This window comes from Trematosphaeria pertusa (assembly GCF_010094035.1).
Source record: "Trematosphaeria pertusa strain CBS 122368 unplaced genomic scaffold BU26scaffold_2, whole genome shotgun sequence".
Classification (NCBI taxonomy): domain Eukaryota; kingdom Fungi; phylum Ascomycota; class Dothideomycetes; order Pleosporales; family Trematosphaeriaceae; genus Trematosphaeria; species Trematosphaeria pertusa.
In genome coordinates this window covers 553368-566849 of record NW_022987213.1, presented here as the reverse complement: position 1 = coordinate 566849, position 13482 = coordinate 553368, and the positions used below count along the sequence as shown (strand labels likewise).

The window sequence follows — 13482 nt, the reverse complement described above, 5'->3', positions numbered from 1 at the left end:
ATAATATAAAGCGTTTAATAATATAAAGCGTTTAATAATATAAAGCGTTTAATAATATAAAGTATTTAATAATATAAAGCGTTTAATAATATAGAGTATTTAATAATAAAGTATATTACTAGAAGTAAACTAGATTTTTTCTTAAAAGTTAGTTAAATACGTATAGCTTTTTAATTACGTAATTTATTATAGTGTAATTTTTATAGTAGATATATATAGTATAGTTCTATCTATATTTAAAATTTTATAGAAAAATATTAAGGTTTCGCTTAGTTATTTAAGAAAAACCTGTTGATTTTCGTTGATTTTCCTTGCCAAGAAATCGTGGGGCGTTCGGTGGTGTGGGGCGTTCGGTGGTAAAGTACGTTAGTTATTTAAGAAAAACTCGTAGATTCTTGTTGATTTTCCTTGCCAAGAAATCGTGGGGCGTTCGGTAATATGGGGCGTTCGCTGATAAAGTATGTTAAATACTAACTTAAATACAGCTAAGCTTTCCCTGTTACCCCGCTCGCTTACTATCCCAATCCCGCCCTCAGTTCGCAAACTCTCGACAGAGCTAACGACAGATCAATCTTGTTAGATAACCCCAACGGCAGCCGTTCAGTCTACCTTACACTACTGCCTGGTGTCGAATGTAAAACCCGAATGCCTCTGGAATAGCAAATCTTAGGTTAATGACCCGAATTGTGCGCGGACTGACCGACAGCGACCGCGTCAAACATGCCAGAACGGGCTGGTCTAGGTAGCATTGGCACCAACAACAATGACGGCGATATCGACGTCGTCACGAGCGCCAGTCTTCTCAGCTGCCTCAACATGAACTTCGAATCCGATGCTCAGGCGACCGCGGACGAAAGCCCAGTCGTGGATCAGGCTGACGAGGAAGAGAGCCATCCTTCAAACAACGAAGATCCAGCCTCAGCTCAGGATCCGCGCTGCATCATCGTCCACCAAGTCGACTGCGCCGGCTCCTCGCCAGCCCACTCCCGCCACCCAGAAAGCGAATTGTTCCTCGACGCACCGCGCCTCTACAGAGGTGACAGTAAGGCTAACTCGCTTCGCGGGCGCTCACGCATCTATGATCTACCCTCATATCTCGTAAAGCACCCCGAAATCAGCTTCGTCGTCTACCGGTCCTACGGCTGCGTAGAATACCACGACCTCGTGCTGGAGGAGCTCCAGAGAGCGCGGACCAGCGCGCCGGAGCATGTCACGGGGAGGCAAGTCCTCCCGGATTTCTTCGTCCTCGCCCGCGATACCGACCCCGCGCTGCCGGATCGAGAATACATGGAGATCCACTCAGAGGGCCTCCGCGACGCGATGAGCGCAGTGCAGGCGTTGCAGCCCGAGAACCAAGCACTGCTGTCTGGTTGGGAACGCGAGCACAACATGCTGGCGCCGTACCTACACTTCTATCACATCCGCGGCCTCCTACAGGACAAGCGGGCGCTGCTGCCCGAAGCGCAGCAGCGGCACCTCGACCTCCTGCTCGAGTATCTGGACAGCCAGTTCCGACGCGAATACGACGAAGCAGACAGGATCTTTGAAGAAGGCTACGTGACGAAGGGCCACCTCCACAAGCTCTTCGGCCCCAGCGAGGTGGTGGTGAAGGTCCAGGACGGGCATCCCATTGCGATGGTGGCGAAGCACTGCCCTCTGTCTGGTTCGCATCCTATCAAGCTCGACTGCGAGGCGTGGGTGTTCGACGGCCGCTTCGCCAAGAGCACGAAGAAAGTCACTCTCCAGTGGCCTCAGGGTGATTCCGTGCCCGATAGGATTCCTATCTCATCCCTCGCATTGTACCCGCTGCGACTCGACCGGACGGGAATGGAAGCCAGGCTGAGGAGGCGAGGCGAGATCTTCTGGAGCTGTCGAAAGCGGCGCTTTGTGGGCTACGACGCAAGCGAGCAGACGTCCGAGTTCCAGGTGGTATGGTCTAGCCATTGTTTTGCTTTATACTACGCTTGAAGAACGGAATCTAATCTCAGGGACAGGCCAATGGTCGCTACATGGTTGACACGAATATGTATCGGCAGCTCCATGGCGGGGAAGACGACTCCGGCGGTGCGAACGCCGCCCGGGAGTACCTCGACCTAGAAGTTATGGAGATGGATGTCCCTCCACCTGGCCATTTCAGCCTCCTTCTTCCTCCAACAATCCCCGGTTTTGGCTTTCACGACAAGAAATGGAGTGCGTCATGGCCATCCTCTTTTGTCTTCACGGCTCACTAACACCCCCTCAGGGAGACTTGCGGTCGAGCACATATGTGCCGTGATCTGGAACAAGAAGGCCTTCGATCGACTGGTCCTCAGCGCCGACAAGAAAGATATCATCGCCGCGTTATTCAAAACGCATGCCCAGAGCGCGATGTCAACCGATAGGGTCAAGGGCAAGGACAGGGGGCTAATTATCCTGCTCCACGGCGGACCTGGAACAGGCAAGACGCTCACAGCCGAGAGCGTGGCGGAGTTGGCGGAGGTGCCGCTTTATCGGCTCACGTCCGGCGATATTGGGACCGATCCGTCGGATGTGGAGAAATATTTGGAGTCGGTTTTCTACCTAGGGAATATTTGGGGAGCAGGTATTTTTCCCTTCTCTAGTTGTTCGAGTGACTTCCTGACTCTTTTCCTTCAATTCTAAGCGGTGCTACTGGACGAGAGCGACGTTTTCCTGGAGGAGCGGTCCATCGCAGACCTCCAGCGCAATGCCGTCGTCTCCGTCATTCTCAGGGCCATGGAGTACTACGAGGGCATCCTCATCCTTACGTCTAACAGAGGTGGGTCTCCGGACACGGGACTGTGCAGAATGCCAGGGCTAACTCTCCACCGTCAGTGGGCACCTTCGACGAATCGCTGAAGTCCCATGTCCAACTAGCCATCCACTTTCCCTCGCTCGGGACTGTTGAGCGCCGACAGCTCTGGCAGGACTTCGTCGAAGAGCTCACGGAGGAGGGTGACGGGAAGAGGGACATCCGCATCCATATCGACGAGTTGAGCCGGCACAAGCTCAACGGTAGGCAAATAGGCAACGCGATCCGCACGGCGCGGCGGCTAGCCTTCTACCATGGGCAGGTCTTTAGGACCCGGCACATTATGCAGACGATTGGGGTTGTCCAGGAGTTTGACGAGTACCTTAACAACGTGTATTCCGATGCGGATTGGGCCCGGGAGGAGGGCATACGTTAGGGTTTTGCTGAGGGTGGGAGTTTGCTCTAGGATTGGCGTGAAGCAAGAAGGCCTTCCAAGGGGATGGGTTCTGAAAGAGAAGACGGTTCGTTAATAGTAGCGGATAAGCAGGAAGTAACCGACAGCGCGAACTAACACTACTACCTAGGGGGCGGGGTGCTCTTAGAGCCAATTCAATATTCCTTCTCTCCAAAAACCGCTATACCAGAGCGCCGCTTGCTCTTTGGATTCGGAGCCATGGGCGACAAGATTAGGCGGCGCGGTCCTGCCGCGACGACCCGCTCGAAGTGTATACGTGTGACACGCCAGACCTCCCCATTCCAGAGCGCGTTACGGCTTTGACACGATTTGCAACCCATACATCTCGAATGCTACCACGATTCGGCAGAGAAGAGCACCGCCGAGGAACCTGCCGACAATCTCAACAGAAGTCCACAAGGGAACGAATATGACACTGGACAGGATAATCGTTCCGAAAAGCATATGTACGTAAGCTCCAATCTTGATCGACCAGTTCAAAAACAGTAGAACATAACTATGTTTGAATTTCGGCCAAGCAAGTCGTGCGTCTAGATCCGTGGCATATGCGCAAGGCGTAAGTTCCCGCAAGGCTCTGCGTTTCATACTCTTGAGTACCGCAGCAAACGAGGTAGATGTTGATTGTTGAGGAGCTTCCCCGTTCTCGCTACACAATAGCAAGGCCGATACCCCGAATCCATGGATTATAAGCGGGAAAAAATTCCAAAGGAGTGGGGAGAAGGCCTCGAGTGTCCCGCCGAAGGTGCCCATCAATGTGCTGATGAATACAACTGCGGAGAAGGTCAGGTGGTAGGCTTGATTGACAGCATTCACAGCTGCTCCCCAGACCAGAACATATTCCGCTGTCGAGATGATTGCTTTGGTCTACCCGGTCGTTTTTTCGGGGCTCTGTGGCCATAGTCCGTCAAAATCGTCGGTCTCGGTCGCGGATGGTTCCAATCCCGTACTTTCGTGGCTGAGAGTTACCGTTGGCGCTCCGATGCACACCAATAGCGTGAGAACTGGACGATGCGTTGCTAGGATCGACACATCGGCCACCTTTGGTCCGACAAATTGTAATGCCATGGGTAATAGACCCAAGATGATCGAGACGATTGACATTTGGAGTTTTACCCCTTCTGGAATGTTTTCGATCAAACAGCTAACGAGGAAGTAGCCACCGACACGAGGATTTGCCATGACGCTCTTGTATTGCTCGGAACAATTCGTCTTCATAGCTTGGTAGAAATCATGTGTGTCGAAAGGAGGATTATTATAGGGATCACGGAATTGGCCATTCAGATAGGCATTTCCAGGGGACGATAGCATGAGGAGAAGTAGTATCAGGTGATACGTGGGTTTATTAATGAACCACATCTTAGACGAGAGCCGAATTCGTCCATGTAGGGAGAAGAGCGGTTTGGCTGACCACATGCCTCAATAATGAGAGTTATTTGTAAACGCGAGAGTCGTGAGAATAGGTAGCGGAATCCGTACGAAACATCGAAGGACGGTACTTTATAGCTCTCAACGCAGATCTGCGACTCAGATGACATGGCATAAAAGGTTTGAGACAGGGGCTGAAACGATTCGCCCAGGTAACTGCGATGCTGAATTTTTCGGCCCCTGTCACTGGATCCTGGAGGATTTAACCGAGCCGGATATTTATGTTCATTTCTGCAATACGAGCCACTCGACAATGGAGGCAGCTAGCTTGTATCACACGGGGGCGATTATTATACCGTATTGGGAAAACAACCTCGTGCGCACCACGCCCCGGTCTAAAAAGGCCTCCGACTCACACAATCAGGAACACCCCAAGGCAGAAAGATTGAATTCCAGTTCCCGTCGCTCTTCGTGCACCGAACTGGCCGGTAAGGAGTTAGCCTACATGCTGTGACTGGCCTGTTCCAAGGTTGAGGAGAAAATTATAAACAGCACCCCTGCTAGCAAGCAATAAGAGCAGGTATGAAGCCTAAGCTTCCTCAAATAATTTTGTCTGCGCTCATCTCTCCACGACGCCTCCGAAATCACCCAGCACGACTAGATTGCATCGTTCTCCGCCTACAGCGATAACACCTCTATGCTCGCGAATAATGAGAAACTAGCGGGTTCGCAATGCGCTACAATGGTCAAGTGGCGCCTATTTTCCGCGATCCTCGTACTCGTTGCTGCATAAATGTTTAGTCTGTTATAACCAAGGACAGGAAGCTGCCCGTTGGGCCGTAAGCCAACCGAGAAGACATTTTGCGCGGGGAAAGGGAGCCGAGCGGGCAAAGATCGGGGGACATTGGCGACGACTACAAAGAAGCCCGATTACGAGAGCATACTAAGGAACAGCTTAAGGATTGGGAGGAGGCCGGTAAGGAGGAGGTGGAGAAGTAGTTGGCTGAGTCCGAATCTTTGTAGCCGAAAACATTGACTTCAAACCTCCATCAAAATGGCCTTTTGCTCACTCATCGCAGCGGACTCTTCCCACCCATCGAAACCCCGCCGTTCTTCTCGATGGGTATCTCGAAAGCTGAGCCATTCCTTCCCTTTCATTGAACGGTCTTTCGCTTACTCCTCTATCCCAGCTGATCTCTCCCCACGTCGAAATCGTCCTTCTCGATGACCGCTACGGACGCTGGGTGCTTCCTTCTCCTTCAGGCCGTCTTCCGCTTACTCGTCGCAGCGAACCCTCCTCGCCCATAGAATGCCCGCCGTTCTTCTTGGGGACGGCTTCGGTATCCGAGTGCTTCCTTCTCCTGCCATTAAATGGCCTTCCACTCCCTCGCTCCCTTCTCGGTGACCGCTCCAAACGATGGGTGCTCCTTCTCTTTCGCGCCATTTTCCACTCACTCATCGTAACTACCCTCCCCTCCCGTACTCCCCTCTTTAGCGACCGCTCCAAATTCTGGGTGCTCCTACTCCATCACACCGTCTTCCACTCACTCATCGCAACAAGCTTCTACATTCGTCGGTGCCTGGTCGACCCTTGAACCTGGGGCAAACGCCGAGTGCCTCTTCCTCTCTCCTTGAATGGCGTCCCGTCCGCTTATTCTAGACTTCCTAACCTTACATCCGTAGACCCTTCCGCAAGCGCTCATCTCCAGTTCACTTGCCCCTCCCTGATGCCACTTTGCATACCTCATCCTCAACCTCCGCCACCTTTCCTACCTTGTTGCCCTTACCTGCGCTGCACGAGTCCCCGCAATTCCCTGCTTGCCCCTCATCCTACTTTGTACAACCGTTCAGCGACAGCAAAGTTCTCTAGTCCTCCATCAGCTGCGACTTCATAGCTGGTGGCGTCTACTCCACCGTGATTAGTGGAGGGTCCTTAGATGTGGCAATCGTGCGGATGAGATGGTCCGCCGCTCCAAATCTCCATTATCATGTGATGCTGTGCCCTCATGCAAACATGGGAAACTCTAGAAACTAAGTGAGTATGCGTAGAACTCTTGTTTTAGAAGGGATTCACTTACCGTTGGTGTGCGGATCGACGTCTTGCGGCTAATAGTTCTTTTTGCAGCGGAGAATCGTCAGAAATAGAGTTATGTATAATTGCATCCTCGGTGTTACATGGCTTCGTTCGTAGGACTGCTACGAGAGGCTCAGAAATGCATCTCGATTCTTTCGTTTACCATTATTCTCTAGTCGTGTTGAGAGAAGAGATGTCGGGTTGGTAAGTGGAGTGATCGAAGGATCCTGTAGGCGGGCCGAAAGTAGGAGGATAGGGTAACGGAGGAGTGCTCTTTAGAGAAGAGAAAGAACAAAAAGAGATCGAAAGAAGGGGAGTTTGAATTCGTGGCGTGTAAGGGGCGAATGGGGATTACTAGAGAACGTGGAGCAGCGGGAGGAAGCTCTGGGCGATGGGCTCCACCGCGAGGGAATATCTCGGTCTTGATATTCGTATCGGACTACTTCCCCTTCACATCAGTTCGGAAGGCAGTGTAACCAAAACGGCGAGGACATGGTGCTTATGCTGGGCGATGCCTGTTTTGTCTTGGTTCTCTTCGATCTACATTTCCAAGCCAGCTGTCAAAGGTGGCGAGGACGTTACGTTTCCGTCGCTGAAGTCGGCCTTTTCTCCGCTTCCGTAGAAGATGTATTAAAGCGAACGTGGAGTGGAGCGAGACACTAAGGTCGAGGGAGAAGAGGTGAGGCTTGGTGTTGGCGGAGCGCTTAGAGACCCGAGTATCGCAAGGACCGTGTTGGCAAATGTATGTGCTGAGCATCGAAGATCCTGCCAGAGCGTATTGTTGTGGAAGGCGATAGTGAACCGGGTTTGATGAAGCTATAACTCGAATTAGAAGGAATCTTGGGGTGTCCTTGCGGCATACAATAATGCTAATATTGCCTCTAGGCTCATGTCGCGATATTATGTATTGTGACCTGCGACTTTAGCCTGCGAGACTTTGAAAAGGGTCCGCAGTCGGTACGGGGCAAGATCTTCCTGGAATCGGGCCGTAATAAGTGCGACGAAAAATAGATCTCGTTCGCGGATCATGCGGCCCCAGCATTGTCTTCATCCAGAAACGATCGACCATATCCCACCCAGAAAATCCATCCATGATGACGTGTTGATATCATGGCAGACAATCCAGAAGTTTTAGGGTTTCCTCCGCGGGCGCGCGATATCCTTGGGCGACGGCGGTACGCTCAAGCCGACCCACGAGGTCTCCAAGGGCGAAAGCGTCCCAGACCTGTAAAGGTCTATAGATAGGGTTCGAGATGATTACTTCGTAGTCAGGCGCGGTTTCTCAATGGTAGCGGAGGAAACCGGGAATATATCAAATCCTCCGGCGCATCAAGGATCTTGGCAAAGGTCGAATCGGAGGCGTTGGTGGAGAAGTGGGATTTGTTCGTTGTAGATATTATCTCTTGGAAAATGTACGTCGTAAAACGGTGTAAGAGCGTGCCGTGTCTGGAATGGGATTAGCAGGGTAGATGTAGAGAAGCCGCCAATAATTCAAGTACTTACCCGCTGCAGATGTCCAAACAGCCTCTCCTTGAGAAAACCCTAGGTGTCTATTACTCTAGTTCGTCAGGACTTCTCACTCGGGCTACGGTACGAAGATAGATGAAGCCATCTCGAATTTCGTCGGTGTTCGCGCTGGTATTGAAAGACACCCGAAGTATTACTTGGCGGTAGAAAACTTGGAGAATTGAGGATCTGTCAGTTTAAACCGGGTTTCCCATAGACATCGCGCATTGATCGTGAAGTGAAGTAGAGACGAGAGGGAAGGTCAAAAGTAGGAATGCAGCGGGATTGCTTCGAACTTCGATTATAGAATTATTTGGCGAACCGCGGCCTACTCATGTAGGCAAACCCCACGATTATGTATTCTGCTTCCTCGCATGTGGTGTATACAGGGTGAAACCACTGTGTTGACTCCGCTGCACACATCTGCACACCCGCACATGACTCCCTGTTGTCCGCAATAGCCTCGTGTCCTTTGTGAGACATACCTTCTTCCGCGAGAGCTAATCTTGATGTCACCTCGATTACCGCGGCGTCGGCACCCTCCGCATTACTCGGATGAACCGGAGGGGATGCTCCTGGAGGAGGAGGGTCTAATTGTTGAGGCACTGGCGGATTGATCTGGTTCGCTAGTCGGCGTGTGGCCCGACCACAAAGCTGCTTCTGGTTTAGCGAAAAGAGGACTGGCTCGACACATCTCAGCTTCCGAGGGACTCTTTGTTTGTGCCAGTGTCCTTCATTGCTCAACACTACCTCGGCGGCCGGCAGAGACATAGGAAAGCTTAGAGCCGCCGGCGAGATCCTGATGTTCCCGGTGATTGGGGTGTTGGTCACAGCCCAACGGTACTGTGTCATGCAATTCGTAATGGCGACCGCCCCTTTCGCGTTCAGATTTTGAATGTTGTGGCCCCGTCAAGGACCGCCTAGCCTATCTGCACAGAGAAGACAACCAGACCGCCGAGGCATTTTTGTCAACCGTCGCGAGTGCCACTTCGATGGTATCATATCCGAATGACCATGTTGGAGCTCTCGAACCGCTTGGAGGGAAGAGCATGCCAGGTGTGCCATGCTGATGAGGCGTCGTGCGTATCGGGGAGCGCTGGCTGCGCCTGGGGGGGTGTAACGGGTGCGGAGGAAGTGTCAAGCTCCCTACGACATGCCAAGTCAGCTGATGCGTACGAAACTTCGGAATCACCGACGAAGGGTGGCGCAGAACACTTACTATAGCTGACTATGCCGTCGTAGAACCCAGCAAGCTTGATGATACACGCTCCATAGCGCCGATGGTATTGCCTCCAAGGGGACGATGGTGTGTCGATGCCTGGTTACGATGATGCATCCTTTGCGGTCGAATCGGTCCCGCTCGCAGATGCCTGCAGGTTCAAGACATTAGCGTTGAGCAGCGTGGGATCCTCGCAGCCCTACCTAATACCTGCCAGCACTCTCGGTAGGCTAGAGGTGAGCCTTGTTTCTTCCGTCCCCGCCGTTGCCCGAAGGCGGTCTAACAATGTGATAGCTCTCGCACGTCCCATTCATTGCCAAGCCCCTGCTGAAGACGCCGAGATGGGCGGCTCATCATCTTCAATTATCGCAGACTTGACATGGGCCACTGCCATCATCGTATTGCGGATGCTCCGATGGATCGCTCGCTCGTCACGCCTTGTTGTACTGCGGCACCGGAGAGGGGCTTCTGAGCTCGGGGCTGCGCTCGCGGTCCGGTGGCGTCGGCGAAGAGGGAGCGTGCCGACCAGCTATAATTACGAACATAATCGCGGTGGAAGGGCATTCACGAGATAGAAGAGCGTGGGTGATGGAGGGATTAACGTTGAGACGTGGTGTGGTGCGCTTCACGAGAACGGTAGAGCTTCGGAAGAAACATATGCCGCGCCGAGATTGACGTGCCTAATTTCAACACCCCGAAAACGGCGAGAGATATCCACGACGGCGCCGAAGCTCACAACTCCTTCCTGTTCCTGAACAAGACACAGTGCGTGCTGCTGTCGCTCACCGCCCGGCATGGGGAGAGAGTGACAGACGTCTCTCCCCTCGGTAGGCAAGTGACGAGACAAGTTCTAGCCAGACATGCATTGGCGGGGTAGCTCCAGGCATCCACTATCAAGGATGCAGCATTCGAGATGATTTATTTATGGGGCTCGTAAAGCACTATTAATACGGCTTTCTTTTTAGCTCACTTACAATTCTGGACGAGCTTCATTCTTTTAAAGACATGTACAACCTTTGAAGCCGTAACCATGCAGCCTACCTACACTTACACCCCGGCTTCAAATGCCCAAACTGCGAATTCGCCCACTGCAACTGCCTCAGGTGCGAGCACCACATCTACCACCATCACCCATACCGTTGCGCTTGACGGCGACGAAAACATAGCCACTTTCAGAGACAATCCCTCGAAGTTCCAAACGATCCGGGTCGCCATTCATACTACTGGGCCATGGCCAAACTCCCCCCACAGCGACAACCATATTACTATACTTCTGCTCCTGCAGGAAGGTGGTGCAGTCCAAGTCGACATGAGAACTGATCCGGGCGACAGAAGGGGCAAACTCGTCTAGAAACTAGTGAGCTATCAGCAATCATTGTCGCAGATCAAAACTTTTGACTACCAACTCGCCACTCCAGCCCAGGTCTGGACTCTTTATCGTGCTATACGATATGATTGGAAGCTTCACCAATATCTATTCTCAGCTGGTGGCTCTGGATGTCACTATTGGAAGTATGACCACACTATTTGGACATTTTAACTTGTTGCTGACTTAATCTAGCTACTACCTCTTGCGCTTAATGACATCAAACCCAGATAGATTTAGGCTGCATGAACATGTCCCAAATCATGTTTGGAATGTTTTCACGAAGTGGTATTCTCGTACAGGGGCGGAGAGACCGAACAACATTCTTCAGGGTGAGTTTCAGGACTATGCGGATTGGTACGAGGATTGGTATGGCGAGGATGAGGAGGACGACGACGTCGAGTAGGAGAGGTTGTTACGACAAGGATGGAGGGGTTTCTTCGCAAGGTTGATTCGGGGCGGACTTTCTCTTGCCTTCTTGCTTCCTTCTTTTCCTCTTCTCTGGGGCCGTCATTCCTGGCGGAAGTTTTTGCTTTGCTTTATTTATTCGGCTGGCCTCATCAGCATTTTATCGCTACTAGCAGCAATGTACTTACTAAATGTATTTCTGCCCGAGATAGTAAGCTTGTTCTAACAACTCCGCTTGAGACTTTTCGCCCTTATCAAGCACATCCAATAGCTCAAGGAGTTTGGCATTCCAGTCACCCTCATTTTTTATACCGAGCCGTAAAGCACACCTCTCGAACAGTCTAGGGTAGAACCCAGCGGAGGCCCAGTCAATAAGGCAAAGAGACCCATCCTCTAGCACCAGAATATTTCGAGGGGCGATATCGAGATGACAGAAGACTAGCGGATAATCCTTCAGTTGAAGATTTGGTAATTCTTTTAACTGCCTTTTGTTGTAGTACTCCTCGATGTCTGATATAGTTGCGGGTGCGATTGACTCATAGTCCAACCAAAGCTGGCCATACGCAAGCCCTCCACCGAAAGGTCCTGGCTTGTCATGTTGTACTTGTTCGAAATAATTCAGAACCTTTACCATTGCCGCCAAGTAGGTGTTGGGATCTTCAGCTGAGGATAGCGGTTGGCCGTTGACGTATTCCATGACAATATACCCATTGTGCCCATGGGCAAAGGCGCGATAGACCCGTGGAATTCGTATAATTGCGGGATCGATCATCTCATATGCGCGCTGTTGGTTTCGGGCCTCGTTTGCGGTGATGCCTAATCCGCACTTCACAACGGCATCTTCTGAAACCCTGATGATTGAAAGTCCTCCTTCAAGTTCGCTGATTACGTTTCGGTCCGGATTGGAACGTAAACAATGTTGGACAATTTCATCGTTGGTAGCCGTGTCGTATCGGAAAGCCATAGTTTTATGAGATCATCTTTGGACACGGCTGTGCTTGACCTGCTGTGAGGAGTGGTAGCGGATAGTGGAATATGTGTGGAATGAAGCGCGGTTGACGTTTCGTGGCGAGCGTACGGGGAGACCTGGTCCGTGCGCGTGACTCATTCGATCGCCGCGCCGTTCTCCGCCTCCATCCCCCGCCTCCCCCGCCTCGCCGTGTCTGTATGAAGACGACCAGACGCCAACCTCTTACAGCCGCATTGCACGTTGGCGTTCGAATGGCAGATTCTCACGCAAGACCTCCTCGGCCAGCTCTCCGGCACCTCGCTTCGCTGGCACCTGCGACAGTACGGGTTGTGAGTAGATGCCTCCCCGCGTGCAGAGACGGGGATGCTGGTTGAGCGTCATGCTTCGAAGGATGCTAACGTGCGCAGATAATGCCGCTAATAGAGCAAGTCACCGTCTCCTGGCACTAACCCCCTGCTGGCGCAAAATTAGCCTGAGAAAGCTACTATGTTCTGCAATAACGTACTTTATCAGCGAACCCCCTACACTACTAAACCCCCTAAAAATGCTAAGCCCTTACTAAATGCTACTATCTTATTTAGATTACTCTAACTCTAAAGATAAGCTAACGTACTTTACAAGCGAACCGCCTATACAAGCGAACCGCCCACGATTTCTTAGCAAGAAAAATTAACGAAAACTAACTTGTTTTTCTTAAATAACTAAGCGAAACCTTAATATTTTTCTATAAAAATTTAAATATATATTCTCTATAGTATATTACACCTTATAAAAAAGTTATACTAAAATATATTATGTAATTAAAAAGCTAACGTACTTTATAAGTAAGCTAGTTATATAAGTAAGCTAGTTACTTTTACTAAGCCTCTACTAAAAAGCTACTATTTTAGTTAGATTACTCTAACTTTAAGCTACTTAAGATAAATCTAGATAAGCTATTTAACTTATCTATATTATCTTTAACTATCTAGCACGTTTACGTATTATACTCTAGCTTACTATAGTATCTATAGCGTTGCTAAGCTAGCTAGCTATTACGTGCTACTACCTCTTTACGCTACTTCTTACTCTTATTCTAATTCGTAGCCTCTCTTTAAGTAACTAGCTATAAGCTAGCTTTAATTATAAGAGTATTCTCTTTCTAAATCTACTTTCTTTTATGTAAATTACGCTTCTTTTTCTATATATTAGCTACTTAAAGCTAGGTAACTTTAGACTTTATAAGTACTAGCTAATACACTATTAGCTTATTATCTTTCTTAAGCTAATTAAGTAACTTAATAATATAAGTTAGTAATAAATTAAGATACTACGTAATTTTTCTCTAAATTAGAGTTAATTATAACTTTA

The 13482-nt window shown here is 50.4% G+C and overlaps 5 protein-coding genes across 5 annotated transcripts; 3 read left to right on the top strand and 2 right to left on the bottom strand.

Moving 5' to 3' along the window:
• The first annotated feature begins 526 nt into the window (after nucleotides 1-526).
• On the top strand, nucleotides 527-3341 carry BU26DRAFT_600016 (P-loop containing nucleoside triphosphate hydrolase protein). The gene is made up of 5 exons (XM_033835140.1): nucleotides 527-1929; nucleotides 1995-2190; nucleotides 2243-2581; nucleotides 2642-2776; nucleotides 2833-3341. Exons 1-5 carry the CDS (start codon nucleotides 721-723, stop codon nucleotides 3183-3185), a joined length of 2232 nt encoding a protein of 743 aa, XP_033689241.1. The 5' UTR covers nucleotides 527-720; the 3' UTR covers nucleotides 3186-3341.
• A 747-nt stretch (nucleotides 3342-4088) lies between these two features.
• Nucleotides 4089-4532, bottom strand: BU26DRAFT_558942 (uncharacterized protein; the record flags this gene model as incomplete). Its single annotated transcript, XM_033832626.1, has 1 exon — nucleotides 4089-4532. The coding sequence occupies one exon, from the start codon at nucleotides 4530-4532 to the stop codon at nucleotides 4089-4091; it is 444 nt and encodes a 147-aa protein (XP_033689240.1).
• A 4840-nt stretch (nucleotides 4533-9372) lies between these two features.
• BU26DRAFT_135101 (uncharacterized protein) lies at nucleotides 9373-10330 on the top strand. The gene has a single exon (XM_033819735.1). It carries the CDS (start codon nucleotides 9484-9486, stop codon nucleotides 9961-9963), a length of 480 nt encoding a protein of 159 aa, XP_033689239.1. The 5' UTR covers nucleotides 9373-9483; the 3' UTR covers nucleotides 9964-10330.
• A 45-nt stretch (nucleotides 10331-10375) lies between these two features.
• Nucleotides 10376-11099, top strand: BU26DRAFT_135092 (uncharacterized protein). The gene is made up of 3 exons (XM_033819733.1): nucleotides 10376-10745; nucleotides 10807-10900; nucleotides 10950-11099. Exon 1 carries the CDS (start codon nucleotides 10419-10421, stop codon nucleotides 10737-10739), a length of 321 nt encoding a protein of 106 aa, XP_033689238.1. The 5' UTR covers nucleotides 10376-10418; the 3' UTR covers nucleotides 10740-10745; nucleotides 10807-10900; nucleotides 10950-11099.
• Nucleotides 10932-12275, bottom strand: BU26DRAFT_447019 (kinase-like protein). The gene is made up of 2 exons (XM_033824643.1): nucleotides 11351-12275; nucleotides 10932-11305 (listed from the first exon to the last, which is right to left on the bottom strand). The coding sequence occupies exons 1-2, from the start codon at nucleotides 12124-12126 to the stop codon at nucleotides 11170-11172; spliced, it is 912 nt and encodes a 303-aa protein (XP_033689237.1). The 5' UTR covers nucleotides 12127-12275; the 3' UTR covers nucleotides 10932-11169.
• Between the last annotated feature and the right edge of the window lie 1207 nt (nucleotides 12276-13482).

Bases quoted from the DNA above. Each gene is read 5' to 3' on its own strand.
- BU26DRAFT_600016 (XM_033835140.1), top strand. From the start codon at position 721: ATGCCAGAACGGGCTGGTCTAGGTAGCATTGGCACCAACAACAATGAC. The intron at 1,930-1,994 runs GTATGGTCTAGC...TCTCAGGGACAG, and splicing joins AGACGTCCGAGTTCCAGGTG to GCCAATGGTCGCTACATGGT. The intron at 2,582-2,641 runs GTATTTTTCCCT...TTCAATTCTAAG, and splicing joins AGGGAATATTTGGGGAGCAG to CGGTGCTACTGGACGAGAGC.
- BU26DRAFT_135101 (XM_033819735.1), top strand. From the start codon at position 9,484: ATGCCTGGTTACGATGATGCATCCTTTGCGGTCGAATCGGTCCCGCTC.
- BU26DRAFT_135092 (XM_033819733.1), top strand. From the start codon at position 10,419: ATGCAGCCTACCTACACTTACACCCCGGCTTCAAATGCCCAAACTGCG.
- BU26DRAFT_447019 (XM_033824643.1), bottom strand. From the start codon at position 12,126: ATGGCTTTCCGATACGACACGGCTACCAACGATGAAATTGTCCAACAT. The intron at 11,306-11,350 runs GTAAGTACATTG...TGATGAGGCCAG, and splicing joins CTCGGGCAGAAATACATTTA to CCGAATAAATAAAGCAAAGC.